A 16,128-nucleotide genomic window follows, 5' to 3' on the forward strand; every position below is an offset into this window, starting at 1 on the left:
CTTAATTACCTGCAAAGACTCGCATTCAGTGTATCGTCTTGCATCCTTGACTTTGTCTACATATATGTTTCTGGAACCCACCTCTTCATTCACCTGAGGAAGGAGCAGTGCTCCGAAAGCTAGTGATTCGAAACAAACCTGTTGGACCTTAACCTGGTGTTGTAAGACTTCTTTCAGTTTCAAAAGTGACATTGCTACATCAAGCAGAATAATGACACTGACTTCTCTGTTTTAGAGCACCGGTGGTGGCAGTTTCTATTGGACTTTCTGTCAAAAAAGAGGTAAAGAATATTGTGTGATGAACTGGCCTTCTGCATTTCAATTTCTTCAGTTGCCTTCCCCTCCTTGCTTTCCGCCTCTCATTCAGAAATTAACTCATCCCTGGGTTGCGATTCCAGATTCACAGCTTACCTGCCCCAAATAACCAGTTATTGAGAATGGATGGCGAGTGTTCCAAGCGGTCATTTGACTGCGCCGAGCATCACAGCCAGGCCTGATCTGAAAACTTGCCTGCTATATGTTCATTGGATAGCAATGAGGAGCTCTTCCCCCCCCCCCCCCCCCCGCCTCTCGGCCAGAGGTACTGAGGCTAATTGTGGCAACCATCTCCCCAAATTAGCTGAAGCCAACTAAGGAAGCACTCTGAGATAATCAAACAGGGACCTTCAGGCACTTGGAGTGGAATGAGATTTTGGTTAAGCATGAAATCATTAAGAGAGTTGGAGCTGTGTCAGTATAGAACTGAGAAATTGCTCTAATTTAAAGCAAAACATTCTTTGCCTTAGATCTGTGTCGAGATGGCTTTAATGGATGCGAGGCTTACAGTGGGCGGGATTCTCCGGCCGTGCCGCCCAGCAACCGGAAATTCCCACCCGAGGTCAAAGAACCTTTACATGGTCCGCGTCCCGCCCGTAGCGATCTTGCAGCGGGTGGGGCGGGAAGAATCCAGCCCAATGTGTGTGACTTGAATAATGTGGACCATCTTGGGCGGTTAATGATGGAGTATGTCTGCATGAAGTGCTGACCAGTTGAATTGCCAGGCTTGAGGAGCAACTAATTACACAATACTACATGCAATGAGAAAAAAGACCTTTCTAGAATTTGTGACCATTGGGATCGAGGGCCACAGAGCTGCAAAGATTGAGAAGATGTTGGCAGCAGCTTCTAGAGCATTTGGGAAGTGTTGAGGAGGATGGAACTTAAGGCTGTGGGAACCACGAGCAGGGCGACTGACACTAGGCCACAGCTGGATGTTGAAGGAGAACAGGGAATGGCTGAGAATGAAGGTAGGCTTTTAGTTGCCCAGGACTCCATGGTTATAAGGATTGATAGCAACTTTGGAAGCTTGTGTGGGAGGTGACAGCGTTTGGGACAGGACTAAGTGGGTGGGTAAAATTGATGCCAAGAAGATAAGAAATCTGAGTTCATAGTTCATGTGAGAACCAGCCACATAAATTAAGTGTAGAATAGAGGCCCTCACAAAGGGAATTTCAGAAGCTAAGATTGGACAAAAACAAAACGACTTTCAGTAATCTGGCTGCTGTCGTGTGCTAAACCTAATGTTTAGGCTATTCTGTGTGTGGCTGAATGCATTGTGTAGGCACAAAGATAAGGTGGCAGCTTCTAGAGCATGTCAGCACTGTAGTGAAATCCTTGTCCCACAGTGGAAAGGGTGTTTAGGGGGTGGAGGGGATAAGTTAGTATCAGTACTGGTGACTGCAAAGCTATTGCACTGTTGTAAATACCCAACTGGTTCCCTTCAGGAAGGCAATGAACTGCCCTTTGCCAGTATGGCTCATGCGTGACTTAAAAATGTTTGATTCTTGACGTTCCTCTGAAATGGCCTAGCAACCACTCCACTTTTGCTGCAAATCTCAGTCTGTGTCAGAAGGTTCAAAATGCCCCACAGTTACATCTTGGGATGTAGCAATAGTCTTTATGATGTCCCATAGTTCAACATTTTCAATTTACAGTGTTTTGTAACATATGCCTACAACTCTCTATTTCCTAGATGCCTACAAACAGACACTATGTCGATGCCTAGTTCCTTCCCGAGCCCAGTTTAAACCGTCTCTCATTTGTCAAGAAGGCAGCTTCACTGATTTTTTAAAAAAGGGACAGTGCCAAGTGAAGACAGCAAAGGGAATGAGGCATGATCTAAGATGTATATATCTGAACACTGGGAGTAATAAAGTAGATTAGACATGATAGTTAGGGAAGTAATATCAGAGGAACTTCTGAAACCTGTCTTCAGCAAGAGAATACGATTGAAGCACTGAACTGCAAAGTTACATAGAATTGAACAGGAATGAATGGAGATGAAGTGATGTTGTTTAGAAGTGAAGGTTTAAATGTGGCTCAAAGGAAAGAACTCAGCATCGTCAGAGTCTGTTTGCAATATGTTACAAACCACTGTAAATTTAAAATGTTGTACCTCCGGGTGTTGCAGTTTGCTCCCACAGCACCACAAGGCCGTCCTCCATTAAAGGTTAGGTTGAAGAATAATGCAATAACTTGCATTTCTATCGTGATCCTTGTGGAAAAGACAGCTCCTCAGAGTGAAAAAGCTGGTGTGAAGTGGAAAATGTAAATGGTAGAGCGTCCTGGATGAAGGCAAGGTCACTTAGAAATCCATTCAGGAGTGTTTTCAAAGCAAGGTGGAATGTGGCACAATATAGATGTTTAAGAATTTAGGAGAGCCAACATGAGCACATGATTGGTGTATGATGGCTGAACTGCCGTCGACCTGTCTTTTATCGACCCTCTTTCTGAGTGTAGTTTACTGACTGGAAGCACAGGATTGTGGAATCACCTCAATATACTTTTACTGATGGGAAGAAAAAGTAACATTTTATCAGGAACAGGTGCAAATTACCAGGCCAAAAGTGCAATAATGAAAAAGAAAATTTAATCCACAAGAGGCCATTCAGCCCATTGTGCTGTGCCAGAAGATTATAGGTACGTGTCTGGTAAAAGGATTAAAAATTCTGAAAAAGCCAAGAAGGATTGTTTTGCTGTAGTACACAGAGGGTAGTGGGTGCCTGGAACTCGCTGCCGGAGGAGGTGGTGGAAGCAGGGACGATAGTAACGATTAAGGGGGATCTTGACAAATATATGAATAGGGTGGGAATAGAAGGATACGGACCCCGGAAATGTAGAAGATTGTAGTTTAGTCGGGCAGCATTGTCGGCGCAGGCTTGGAGGGCCGAAGGGCCTGTTCCTGTGCTGTACTTTTCTTTGTTCTTTGTTCGAAACAGAGTTGAGGAGAGGCCGACCTGGGGGTGAATTTACTGCCAGACCCCATCGGAGGCCCCCCCCCGGTGAAGGAGCGCTTTTCCCCGCCCCACAGGCTGCCCCCCCGACCCTTCGTGCAGAGTTCCCGCCGGCAGCGACCAGGGGTGAACGGCGCCGGTGGGACTCTGCCGTTTCCGTGTGGCCGCGCGGAGAATCGGCGGCCCCCGCCAATTCCAGCGCCGCGACGGCGACAATGGCGCCGATTCTCCGCGCCTCGGAGAATCGCGCGCCGGCGATGTGGCGCGGTTGCGGCGATTCTCCGGCCCGGCTCGGAGAATCGCTCCCCACATTGCTGTTTGCAGAACTTTACTAGGTAAAGATTGGTTGGCACATTTTCTACATTATAACAGTGATTACAACCAGTCTTTGGCAGCTTGTACAGACATTTGGAACCATCAAGCTTTTAAAGACTGGCTCTAAAGTGCTCTGGGATATCCTGAGACCAGGCGCTATATAAATGCAAGTCCCTTCTTTGTTAAGAGTCAGTTCTAAAATGTTGGGTTGCGAAATATACACGAGTATATATGCATGTTCCTAAAGACTTTCGCAATGCTGAGAGTTCAGGAGTGACATTTGGGAGGTACCCTGCATCTTATCTTTCCCTCTCCCGCTCAAATTTATTCATTCATTTTCTAAAATGTTTAATTTTTCCGAGTAGTTTGATATTAAATAACTCCTTCTGCCTTCATTCACTTCTGAAAAGAAAACTCCAAATTTCAATGACAGCCTGTGGTTTTTGCACAATATCAAAGCACCATTGGGCGTGTGCAGAAACTGCTCACTTCTCCAGAATCATCTTAGATTGCGAGAGTGATTGCAGCTGCTTTACTCCGCAAACCGTCATCTTAAACCCCCGTCGACTGCCTGCTCCACCGCCTAGCATTCTGGCTTCTGAGTCACAACTTGGAAGTCCCACTCCAGGGCTTGAGCACACAGGTCAAGGCTGCTACTCCAGTGCAGTACCAAGGGAGGGAGCACTGCACTGTTGGAGGTGAATGGGTGAGATGTTAAATCTAGGCTCCATCTGCCTTCTCGGGTAGATGTAAAGACCCCATGGCTCTGTTTCAGAATGTAGCGTCCCTCAATCAAAATCAGAAAAGACAGTTTCTCTGGTCATTATCTCATTACTGTCTTTGGGAGCTTGCTGTGCACTGATTGGCTGTCGTGTTTGCCACATTATAACCATGAGTCACATTTTACTTTAAAAATTGTTCATTGATTGTAAAATGCTTTGGGACATTGGTGGTCATGAAGAGCATTATATCAATGCAAGTCTGGCTTTCTTAGTGTGAGGAGCTCCTGGGTATTTTTGTTGCTAAGATGAAGACTATCTGATCAGCTGCCCCTACCACTTCCTTCCCTTCCCTTGGCACACCGGGCAAAACGTCTTTGGAAACTGGCCTCTGCCTCAGCCCTGGACTTGTGTCTTTCTCTCGTTTCTCTCCTATCTCCCAGCATGCCCCCTCTGAGCTCACCTTGTTCATGAGATCCATCTCCAGCTCTCTCGACTAGACTGCTGACCATCCAACTTCCCTTCCTAGCCCCCCACCTTTGCTGATATTGTCAATGATTCCGTCTCCTCAGGTACTGCCCCCATTACTTCAAAACAGACTCAGCCCTCTCTTCAAAAAACCAACATTGTCCTTGGAAACCACAGCCCTGTCTCCAACCTCTCTTTCCCCTCAAGTCCATGAACATGTTGTCGCCTCCCAAACTCCTGTCCATCTTTCTCGGAACCCCATGTTTGAATTTTGGCTCTAAAACAATAACTAAGCGGTCTTGTCAAAGTGATCAACTACATCCGTTGTGACTGTGACAAGGAGTTTACCCCAGGTCCTTCTCGACCTGCCTGTTTGACAAGGTTGGCCACATCATCCTTCTTACAACACCTCTGCGTTGACTTCCAGCTGCATGGGACTGCACTCACTTGATTCTGTTCTTATCTGTCTAATCATAACCACGCAGTTTAAGGGTGATTGGGGATGGACAACAAATGCTGGCATTGCCAGCGATGCCCACAGCTCATGAAATATATTTTTAAAATGTTTGTCTGATCTCCTATTTTGTTTTATAGTGCTCCTATGAAGCACCTCATTATGTTAAAGATGCTGTATAAAACTATATTACTGTTATTGTCGAAGGGCTCCAGATTGCTGGTGACATTATTTTCCCCCATTTCTTTCCCAATAGCTTGAACTTGGTGTAATATATAGCTGTGTTGAAGAGAAGTTATATACTGGCAGAAAAGGTCACGGAGCATTTTGTAATGGGCAGAAACTTCAGGCATCTAATCAGACAGGTTTGTTCATTTTCTCTGTCTCCTATTTTCAGATGTAAATGTGAAACGGCGATTTGATAAGAGTTTGAATTCATGGCACAAGAAAAAGGAAATTCATTGAATTGCTTTTGACAATGGTTAGTTACTGCTAACTTCATTCCTTTCCCAACCCCATTCACATGGATTGCTCCCAGTTGATGCAAGATAGACAGTTGCATCTTTGAGCACCTCACATCTCCGAGATCTTCACTGGGGCAGAGGCAGAAGGATCGGCAACAAAAATGGTTTTCCTTAAGGGGCTGTTAGAAAGGGTGTCGGTTTAGCTCAGTTGGCTGGACAGCTGGTGTGTGATGCAGAGCGAGGCCAACAGCGCGGGTTCAATCCCCGTACCAGCTGAGGTTATTCATGAAGGCCCACCTTCTCAACTTTGCCCCTAGCCTGAGGTGTGGTGGCCCTCAGGTTAAATCACCACCAGTCAGCTCTCACCCTTAAAGGGGAAAGAAGAGGCCTATGGTCACCTGGGACTATGGCTACTTTACATACTTACTACAAAGGTAACATTGCTTTGAATGTGAGTTCTAACTACCAGAGGACCTGGAGGACCAACATCTGACAGTGGGGTGCAGGATGAGTAATTAATCCTGAGTTACAGGAGTGGTGAGTACAGGTTAGAGAGGAAATTGGCAATGGCGTGAGTGCAGGGTGTGCAGGTTTCTGTACAGCAGCCTGCATCTATCACCCTTAACATAGTAAAACGACAGGACCAGTATCCAATTAAATCTGACATACTGAGCGATTAGATCGAGTGACCAAAAACCTGGTCATTGATGTATGTTTTAAGGAAAGTCTTTAAAGGGTCAGCAGAGAAGCAGAGAGATTTAGGAGAGAGCTCCAGAGCTCGGGGCCTAGGTAACTGCAAGCAGGCAGCTGAAGACAGAGCCACGAATGGTCTAGTGATTAAAATCAGGGGTGGCAAGAGGCCAGAATGGGAGGAGTATCAAAATCTCGGAGGATTGTAACTCTGGAGGGATTATGGAGATTGGGAGGAGGTGAGGGATTTGAGAACAATGATCAGAATTTTAAAATGGAGGCTTTTAATTTATTCTTTCACAGGGTGTGGGCATCACTGACTAGGTCAGCATTTATTGACCATCTTTTTATTAAATTAAAGGGCAGTTCAGCATGGCCAATCCACCTAACCTGCATATATTTGGGTTTTGGGGATGAAACCCATGCAGACACGGGGAGAATGTGCAAACTCCACACGGAGAGTGATCTGGGGCCGGAATCGAATCCGAGCCCTTGGCAACTTGAGGCAGCAGTGCTAACCACTGAGCATCTCTTTCATCACCTGGCCCATTCCCAATAATTACTGATTAACACAGCCACACCATCATGGTATAACCTGTAATGTTTAACCTGCCAATCTTGTCTGCAGCCATGTTTCCAATATCCCTCTTACATCTAAATCCTCACTTTAGATTATTAAGACTAATTTTATTGTTGATTTTGTGTCGATTGCTAGACGGGTAATTTAATATGCCATGTTTTTCATCTTCCTGTGTTTTACATCAGTGTTTTTATTGTTTTTCTTTATTCATTACATTTAAGTTAGACAACGTATAGATAGCAGATTTCCTTACCTCAATGACAGAAAGAAAAGGAAAAATTGTTCAGCAGGTCAGGCAGCAATTGTGGCGAGAGACTTGATGTTTCAGATCAATGACCTTAGTGAATCAGATGGGATTTTACGAGAATCCACTCGTTTCATGACTATTTCTAACGAAACTAGTGCATTATTCTGGATTTATTAACTAATGAGATTTAAATTTCCTCATGGTGGGATTTGAACTTAATTCTCTGGAGTGTTAGACCAGGCCTCTGGATTACTAGTCTAGTAACATAGGGCAGGATTTACCGACCACCCCGCTGTGTATTTTCCGGCAGCGAAGGTGGCCCGCCAGTGGGATCTACCAACCCCGCTGTTGTCAATGGGATTTGCCAGTGACAGCTCCCCTCGACGCTGGGAAACATGTGCGCTGGCGTGGGATGGAATTTCCCACCGGTAGATCCCGCCCACAGTCACTATGCTACTGCCTCCATGAACCTAAACTCCTAAAACCTTTGTTCCCCGAATAGTTGTTATCTTTTCTCTTCTTATGACCTTTGCTTTCAACATTTTTCTTGTTGTTAGGTTGCCAGCAATTCCACCAAATTCTACACACTCCCAACCCCTTACTGGTTTAAAGTCCTTTTGAGACCTTGTGTCGGCTAGGGCTTTGGTCCCAGCCTGGTCCAGCTGCAGTCTGTCTCAGCTGTATAGCTCCTTCCTGTCTGTCAGCAGTACACACGGGAAGATCCCTCCTCTGTTGTAAAATGGCCCCTATCGGGTCCGATAATTGTGTAATTGGTTGCCCACCTTGTTGGAGTGTGTTGGCAATTTTCTCCCCCACCCTCTCCTGGGAAAGTTCCTTGGAGGTGAGAATCCAATGCCCTTGCCTCAAGTGCCATCACCTCAAGTGCCATCGCCCCAAACGCCATCGCCCCAAACGCCATCGCCCCAAACGCCATCGCCCCAAACGCCATCGCCCCCATCGCCCCCAGCCCCATCGCCCCCAGCCCCATCGCCCCCAGCCCCATCGCCCCCAGCCCCATCGCCCCCAGCCCCATCGCCCCCAGCCCCATCGCCCCCAGCCCCATCGCCCCCAGCCCCATCGCCCCCAGCCCCATCGCCCCCAGCCCCATCGCCCCCAGCCCCATCGCCCCCAGCCCCATCGCCCCCAGCCCCATCGCCCCCAGCCCCATCGCCCCCAGCCCCATCGCCCCCAGCCCCATCGCCCCCAGCCCCATCGCCCCCAGCCCCATCGCCCCCAGCCCCATCGCCCCCAGCCCCATCGCCCCCAGCCCCATCGCCCCCAGCCCCATCGCCCCCAGCCCCATCGCCCCCAGCCCCATCGCCCCCAGCCCCATCGCCCCCAGCCCCATCGCCCCCAGCCCCATCGCCCCCAGCCCCATCGCCCCCAGCCCCATCGCCCCCAGCCCCATCGCCCCCAGCCCCATCGCCCCCAGCCCCATCGCCCCCAGCCCCATCGCCCCCAGCCCCATCGCCCCCAGCCCCATCGCCCCCAGCCCCATCGCCCCCAGCCCCATCGCCCCCAGCCCCATCGCCCCCAGCCCCATCGCCCCCAGCCCCATCGCCCCCAGCCCCATCGCCCCCAGCCCCATCGCCCCCAGCCCCATCGCCCCCAGCCCCATCGCCCCCAGCCCCATCGCCCCCAGCCCCATCGCCCCCAGCCCCATCGCCCCCAGCCCCATCGCCCCCAGCCCCATCGCCCCCAGCCCCATCGCCCCCAGCCCCATCGCCCCCAGCCCCATCGCCCCCAGCCCCATCGCCCCCAGCCCCATCGCCCCCAGCCCCATCGCCCCCAGCCCCATCGCCCCCAGCCCCATCGCCCCCAGCCCCATCGCCCCCAGCCCCATCGCCCCCAGCCCCATCGCCCCCAGCCCCATCGCCCCCAGCCCCATCGCCCCCAGCCCCATCGCCCCCAGCCCCATCGCCCCCAGCCCCATCGCCCCCAGCCCCATCGCCCCCAGCCCCATCGCCCCCAGCCCCATCGCCCCCAGCCCCATCGCCCCCAGCCCCATCGCCCCCAGCCCCATCGCCCCCAGCCCCATCGCCCCCAGCCCCATCGCCCCCAGCCCCATCGCCCCCAGCCCCATCGCCCCCAGCCCCATCGCCCCCAGCCCCATCGCCCCCAGCCCCATCGCCCCCAGCCCCATCGCCCCCAGCCCCATCGCCCCCAGCCCCATCGCCCCCAGCCCCATCGCCCCCAGCCCCATCGCCCCCAGCCCCATCGCCCCCAGCCCCATCGCCCCCAGCCCCATCGCCCCCAGCCCCATCGCCCCCAGCCCCATCGCCCCCAGCCCCATCGCCCCCAGCCCCATCGCCCCCAGCCCCATCGCCCCCAGCCCCATCGCCCCCAGCCCCATCGCCCCCAGCCCCATCGCCCCCAGCCCCATCGCCCCCAGCCCCATCGCCCCCAGCCCCATCGCCCCCAGCCCCATCGCCCCCAGCCCCATCGCCCCCAGCCCCATCGCCCCCAGCCCCATCGCCCCCAGCCCCATCGCCCCCAGCCCCATCGCCCCCAGCCCCATCGCCCCCAGCCCCATCGCCCCCAGCCCCATCGCCCCCAGCCCCATCGCCCCCAGCCCCATCGCCCCCAGCCCCATCGCCCCCAGCCCCATCGCCCCCAGCCCCATCGCCCCCAGCCCCATCGCCCCCAGCCCCATCGCCCCCAGCCCCATCGCCCCCAGCCCCATCGCCCCCAGCCCCATCGCCCCCAGCCCCATCGCCCCCAGCCCCATCGCCCCCAGCCCCATCGCCCCCAGCCCCATCGCCCCCAGCCCCATCGCCCCCAGCCCCATCGCCCCCAGCCCCATCGCCCCCAGCCCCATCGCCCCCAGCCCCATCGCCCCCAGCCCCATCGCCCCCAGCCCCATCGCCCCCAGCCCCATCGCCCCCAGCCCCATCGCCCCCAGCCCCATCGCCCCCAGCCCCATCGCCCCCAGCCCCATCGCCCCCAGCCCCATCGCCCCCAGCCCCATCGCCCCCAGCCCCATCGCCCCCAGCCCCATCGCCCCCAGCCCCATCGCCCCCAGCCCCATCGCCCCCAGCCCCATCGCCCCCAGCCCCATCGCCCCCAGCCCCATCGCCCCCAGCCCCATCGCCCCCAGCCCCATCGCCCCCAGCCCCATCGCCCCCAGCCCCATCGCCCCCAGCCCCATCGCCCCCAGCCCCATCGCCCCCAGCCCCATCGCCCCCAGCCCCATCGCCCCCAGCCCCATCGCCCCCAGCCCCATCGCCCCCAGCCCCATCGCCCCCAGCCCCATCGCCCCCAGCCCCATCGCCCCCAGCCCCATCGCCCCCAGCCCCATCGCCCCCAGCCCCATCGCCCCCAGCCCCATCGCCCCCAGCCCCATCGCCCCCAGCCCCATCGCCCCCAGCCCCATCGCCCCCAGCCCCATCGCCCCCAGCCCCATCGCCCCCAGCCCCATCGCCCCCAGCCCCATCGCCCCCAGCCCCATCGCCCCCAGCCCCATCGCCCCCAGCCCCATCGCCCCCAGCCCCATCGCCCCCAGCCCCATCGCCCCCTGCCCCACCGCCCCCTGCCCCACCGCCCCCTGCCCCACCGCCCCCGGCCCCACCGCCCCCGGCCCCACCGCCCCCGGCCCCACCGCCCCCGGCCCCACCGCCCCCGGCCCCACCGCCCCCGGCCCCACCGCCCCCGGCCCCACCGCCCCCGGCCCCATCGCCCCCGGCCCCATCGCCCCCGGCCCCATCGCCCCCGGCCCCATCGCCCCCGGCCCCATCGCCCCCGGCCCCATCGCCCCCGGCCCCATCGCCCCCGGCCCCATCGCCCCCGGCCCCATCGCCCCCTGCCCCATCGCCCCCAGCCCCATCGCCCCCAGCCCCATCGCCCCCAGCCCCATCGCCCCCAGCCCCATCGCCCCCAGCCCCATCGCCCCCAGCCCCATCGCCCCCAGCCCCATCGCCCCCAGCCCCATCGCCCCCAGCCCCATCGCCCCCAGCCCCATCGCCCCCAGCCCCATCGCCCCCAGCCCCATCGCCCCCAGCCCCATCGCCCCCAGCCCCATCGCCCCCAGCCCCATCGCCCCCAGCCCCATCGCCCCCAGCCCCATCGCCCCCAGCCCCACCGCCCCCAGCCCCACCGCCCCCAGCCCCACCGCCCCCAGCCCCACCGCCCCCAGCCCCACCGCCCCCAGCCCCACCGCCCCCAGCCCCACCGCCCCCAGCCCCACCGCCCCCAGCCCCACCGCCCCCAGCCCCACCGCCCCCAGCCCCACCGCCCCCAGCCCCACCGCCCCCAGCCCCACCGCCCCCAGCCCCACCGCCCCCAGCCCCACCGCCCCCAGCCCCACCGCCCCCAGCCCCACCGCCCCCAGCCCCACCGCCCCCAGCCCCACCGCCCCCAGCCCCACCGCCCCCAGCCCCACCGCCCCCAGCCCCACCGCCCCCAGCCCCACCGCCCCCAGCCCCACCGCCCCCAGCCCCACCGCCCCCAGCCCCACCGCCCCCAGCCCCACCGCCCCCAGCCCCACCGCCCCCAGCCCCCCCCAGCCCCACCGCCCCCAGCCCCACCGCCCCCAGCCCCACCGCCCCCAGCCCCACCGCCCCCAGCCCCACCGCCCCCAGCCCCACCGCCCCCAGCCCCACCGCCCCCAGCCCCACCGCCCCCAGCCCCACCGCCCCCAGCCCCACCGCCCCCAGCCCCACCGCCCCCAGCCCCACCGCCCCCAGCCCCACCGCCCCCAGCCCCACCGCCCCCAGCCCCACCGCCCCCAGCCCCACCGCCCCCAGCCCCACCGCCCCCAGCCCCACCGCCCCCAGCCCCACCGCCCCCAGCCCCACCGCCCCCAGCCCCACCGCCCCCAGCCCCACCGCCCCCAGCCCCACCGCCCCCAGCCCCACCGCCCCCAGCCCCACCGCCCCCAGCCCCACCGCCCCCAGCCCCACCGCCCCCAGCCCCACCGCCCCCAGCCCCATCGCCCCCAGCCCCATCGCCCCCAGCCCCATCGCCCCCAGCCCCATCGCCCCCAGCCCCATCGCCCCCAGCCCCATCGCCCCCAGCCCCATCGCCCCCAGCCCCATCGCCCCCAGCCCCATCGCCCCCAGCCCCATCGCCCCCAGCCCCATCGCCCCCAGCCCCATCGCCCCCAGCCCCATCGCCCCCAGCCCCATCGCCCCCAGCCCCATCGCCCCCAGCCCCATCGCCCCCAGCCCCATCGCCCCCAGCCCCATCGCCCCCAGCCCCATCGCCCCCAGCCCCATCGCCCCCAGCCCCATCGCCCCCAGCCCCATCGCCCCCAGCCCCATCGCCCCCAGCCCCATCGCCCCCAGCCCCATCGCCCCCAGCCCCATCGCCCCCAGCCCCATCGCCCCCAGCCCCATCGCCCCCAGCCCCATCGCCCCCAGCCCCATCGCCCCCAGCCCCATCGCCCCCAGCCCCATCGCCCCCAGCCCCATCGCCCCCAGCCCCATCGCCCCCAGCCCCATCGCCCCCAGCCCCATCGCCCCCAGCCCCATCGCCCCCAGCCCCATCGCCCCCAGCCCCATCGCCCCCAGCCCCATCGCCCCCAGCCCCATCGCCCCCAGCCCCATCGCCCCCAGCCCCATCGCCCCCAGCCCCATCGCCCCCAGCCCCATCGCCCCCAGCCCCATCGCCCCCAGCCCCATCGCCCCCAGCCCCATCGCCCCCAGCCCCATCGCCCCCAGCCCCATCGCCCCCAGCCCCATCGCCCCCAGCCCCATCGCCCCCAGCCCCATCGCCCCCAGCCCCATCGCCCCCAGCCCCATCGCCCCCAGCCCCATCGCCCCCAGCCCCATCGCCCCCAGCCCCATCGCCCCCAGCCCCATCGCCCCCAGCCCCATCGCCCCCAGCCCCATCGCCCCCAGCCCCATCGCCCCCAGCCCCATCGCCCCCAGCCCCATCGCCCCCAGCCCCATCGCCCCCAGCCCCATCGCCCCCAGCCCCATCGCCCCCAGCCCCATCGCCCCCAGCCCCATCGCCCCCAGCCCCATCGCCCCCAGCCCCATCGCCCCCAGCCCCATCGCCCCCAGCCCCATCGCCCCCAGCCCCATCGCCCCCAGCCCCATCGCCCCCAGCCCCATCGCCCCCAGCCCCATCGCCCCCAGCCCCATCGCCCCCAGCCCCATCGCCCCCAGCCCCATCGCCCCCAGCCCCATCGCCCCCAGCCCCATCGCCCCCAGCCCCATCGCCCCCAGCCCCATCGCCCCCAGCCCCATCGCCCCCAGCCCCATCGCCCCCAGCCCCATCGCCCCCAGCCCCATCGCCCCCAGCCCCATCGCCCCCAGCCCCATCGCCCCCAGCCCCATCGCCCCCAGCCCCATCGCCCCCAGCCCCATCGCCCCCAGCCCCATCGCCCCCAGCCCCATCGCCCCCAGCCCCATCGCCCCCAGCCCCATCGCCCCCAGCCCCATCGCCCCCAGCCCCATCGCCCCCAGCCCCATCGCCCCCAGCCCCATCGCCCCCAGCCCCATCGCCCCCAGCCCCATCGCCCCCAGCCCCATCGCCCCCAGCCCCATCGCCCCCAGCCCCATCGCCCCCAGCCCCATCGCCCCCAGCCCCATCGCCCCCAGCCCCATCGCCCCCAGCCCCATCGCCCCCAGCCCCATCGCCCCCAGCCCCATCGCCCCCAGCCCCATCGCCCCCAGCCCCATCGCCCCCAGCCCCATCGCCCCCAGCCCCATCGCCCCCATCGCCCCCAGCCCCATCGCCCCCAGCCCCATCGCCCCCAGCCCCATCGCCCCCAGCCCCATCGCCCCCAGCCCCATCGCCCCCAGCCCCATCGCCCCCAGCCCCATCGCCCCCAGCCCCATCGCCCCCAGCCCCATCGCCCCCAGCCCCATCGCCCCCAGCCCCATCGCCCCCAGCCCCATCGCCCCCAGCCCCATCGCCCCCAGCCCCATCGCCCCCAGCCCCATCGCCCCCAGCCCCATCGCCCCCAGCCCCATCGCCCCCAGCCCCATCGCCCCCAGCCCCATCGCCCCCAGCCCCATCGCCCCCAGCCCCATCGCCCCCAGCCCCATCGCCCCCAGCCCCATCGCCCCCAGCCCCATCGCCCCCAGCCCCATCGCCCCCAGCCCCATCGCCCCCAGCCCCATCGCCCCCAGCCCCATCGCCCCCAGCCCCATCGCCCCCAGCCCCATCGCCCCCAGCCCCATCGCCCCCAGCCCCATCGCCCCCAGCCCCATCGCCCCCAGCCCCATCGCCCCCAGCCCCATCGCCCCCAGCCCCATCGCCCCCAGCCCCATCGCCCCCAGCCCCATCGCCCCCAGCCCCATCGCCCCCAGCCCCATCGCCCCCAGCCCCATCGCCCCCAGCCCCATCGCCCCCAGCCCCATCGCCCCCAGCCCCATCGCCCCCAGCCCCATCGCCCCCAGCCCCATCGCCCCCAGCCCCATCGCCCCCAGCCCCATCGCCCCCAGCCCCATCGCCCCCAGCCCCATCGCCCCCAGCCCCATCGCCCCCAGCCCCATCGCCCCCAGCCCCATCGCCCCCAGCCCCATCGCCCCCAGCCCCATCGCCCCCAGCCCCATCGCCCCCAGCCCCATCGCCCCCAGCCCCATCGCCCCCAGCCCCATCGCCCCCAGCCCCATCGCCCCCAGCCCCATCGCCCCCAGCCCCATCGCCCCCAGCCCCATCGCCCCCAGCCCCATCGCCCCAGCCCCATCGCCCCCAGCCCCATCGCCCCCAGCCCCATCGCCCCCAGCCCCATCGCCCCCAGCCCCATCGCCCCCAGCCCCATCGCCCCCAGCCCCATCGCCCCCAGCCCCATCGCCCCCAGCCCCATCGCCCCCAGCCCCATCGCCCCCAGCCCCATCGCCCCCAGCCCCATCGCCCCCAGCCCCATCGCCCCCAGCCCCATCGCCCCCAGCCCCATCGCCCCCAGCCCCATCATCTCAAGCGCCATCATCTCAAGCGCCATCACATTAAGCACCATCGCCTCCAGCCCTATCACCTCTAATCTCATCTCACAGGGGCTGGGAAATTTGAGTCCCACATAATTACTTCATACGGCATTTATTTATTCTAGTGTTAACTGATTTGCCTTTTCTGGGAATTCTTTAGCTCAATTTGGTTCGATGGTTAAAGCATGTTGCAGAATGACAGCAACAGCACGGTTTCAACCCTCGTATCGGCTTTGGTAGTTCATGGAGGCCTGTTTCCTCACCAGATGTGGGGCCCCTCAAGCTATCTAACCACTCTCTGTAATGGAGAGAGATGTTTTTGGTCCTTCATGGACTATGGCTGATTTCCGTGATTAACAACAGACATAATTTGATTTCTATTAGTTACTTTGGGTGCTCAGTTTATTTATATTTTGTTTGTCATGTATCTAATTATTTATTTATACCTAATAGTTAGATACTGTTGGGTCTTGTTCGCTAGTTAGATTTTAAAAGAAGTGGCCACTGAGGTAGTAGATGTTTTGATTTTGCAAAATTCCATAGATTCTGGAAAAGTTCTGTCAGATTGGAGCATGGTGAATGTAATTCCTCTATTCAAGAAAGGAGGGAGATAGAAAGTGGAAAACTACAGGCCAGTTAGCCTAACATCTGCCTCAGGGGAAATGCTAGAATCTATCATTAAGGTGGTTATAGTGGGGCATTTAGAAAATCTCAATCCAATTGGGCAGAGTCAACATTGTTTTGTGAAAGGGAAATTTATTTGATTTCTTTTGAGGAAGTCACAAGCAATATGGATAAAGGAGAACCTGTGGATATACTGTATTTAGAATCCCAGAAGGCATTTGACAAGGTGCCGTATCAAAGATTAATATACAAAATAACAGCTCATGGTGTAGTGGCTAATATATTAGCATCCATAGAGGATTGGTTAGCGAACAGGATACGCAAAGTAGGCAAAAATGGATAATTTTCAATTTGGTTGACAAGATGTTATCAGTAGAACAGTGCTGGGACCATAACTGTTTACAATCTAGATCAATGAAAT

At 60.5% G+C, this 16,128-nt stretch overlaps 1 protein-coding gene across 1 annotated transcript in view; it reads left to right on the forward strand.

Annotated features, from left to right (window-relative positions):
• The window catches only part of LOC140385832 (inositol monophosphatase 2-like), a 65,759-nt gene that overhangs the window by 29,332 nt on the left and 20,299 nt on the right, over positions 1 to 16,128 (forward strand). The window contains 2 exon segments of the mRNA XM_072468403.1: positions 236 to 281; positions 5,485 to 5,593. Of these exon segments, the coding sequence (XP_072324504.1) occupies positions 236 to 281; positions 5,485 to 5,593 (155 nt within the window).

The sequence above is a fragment of the Scyliorhinus torazame genome, chromosome 11 (genome assembly GCF_047496885.1).
Source record: "Scyliorhinus torazame isolate Kashiwa2021f chromosome 11, sScyTor2.1, whole genome shotgun sequence".
Taxonomy (NCBI): domain Eukaryota; kingdom Metazoa; phylum Chordata; class Chondrichthyes; order Carcharhiniformes; family Scyliorhinidae; genus Scyliorhinus; species Scyliorhinus torazame.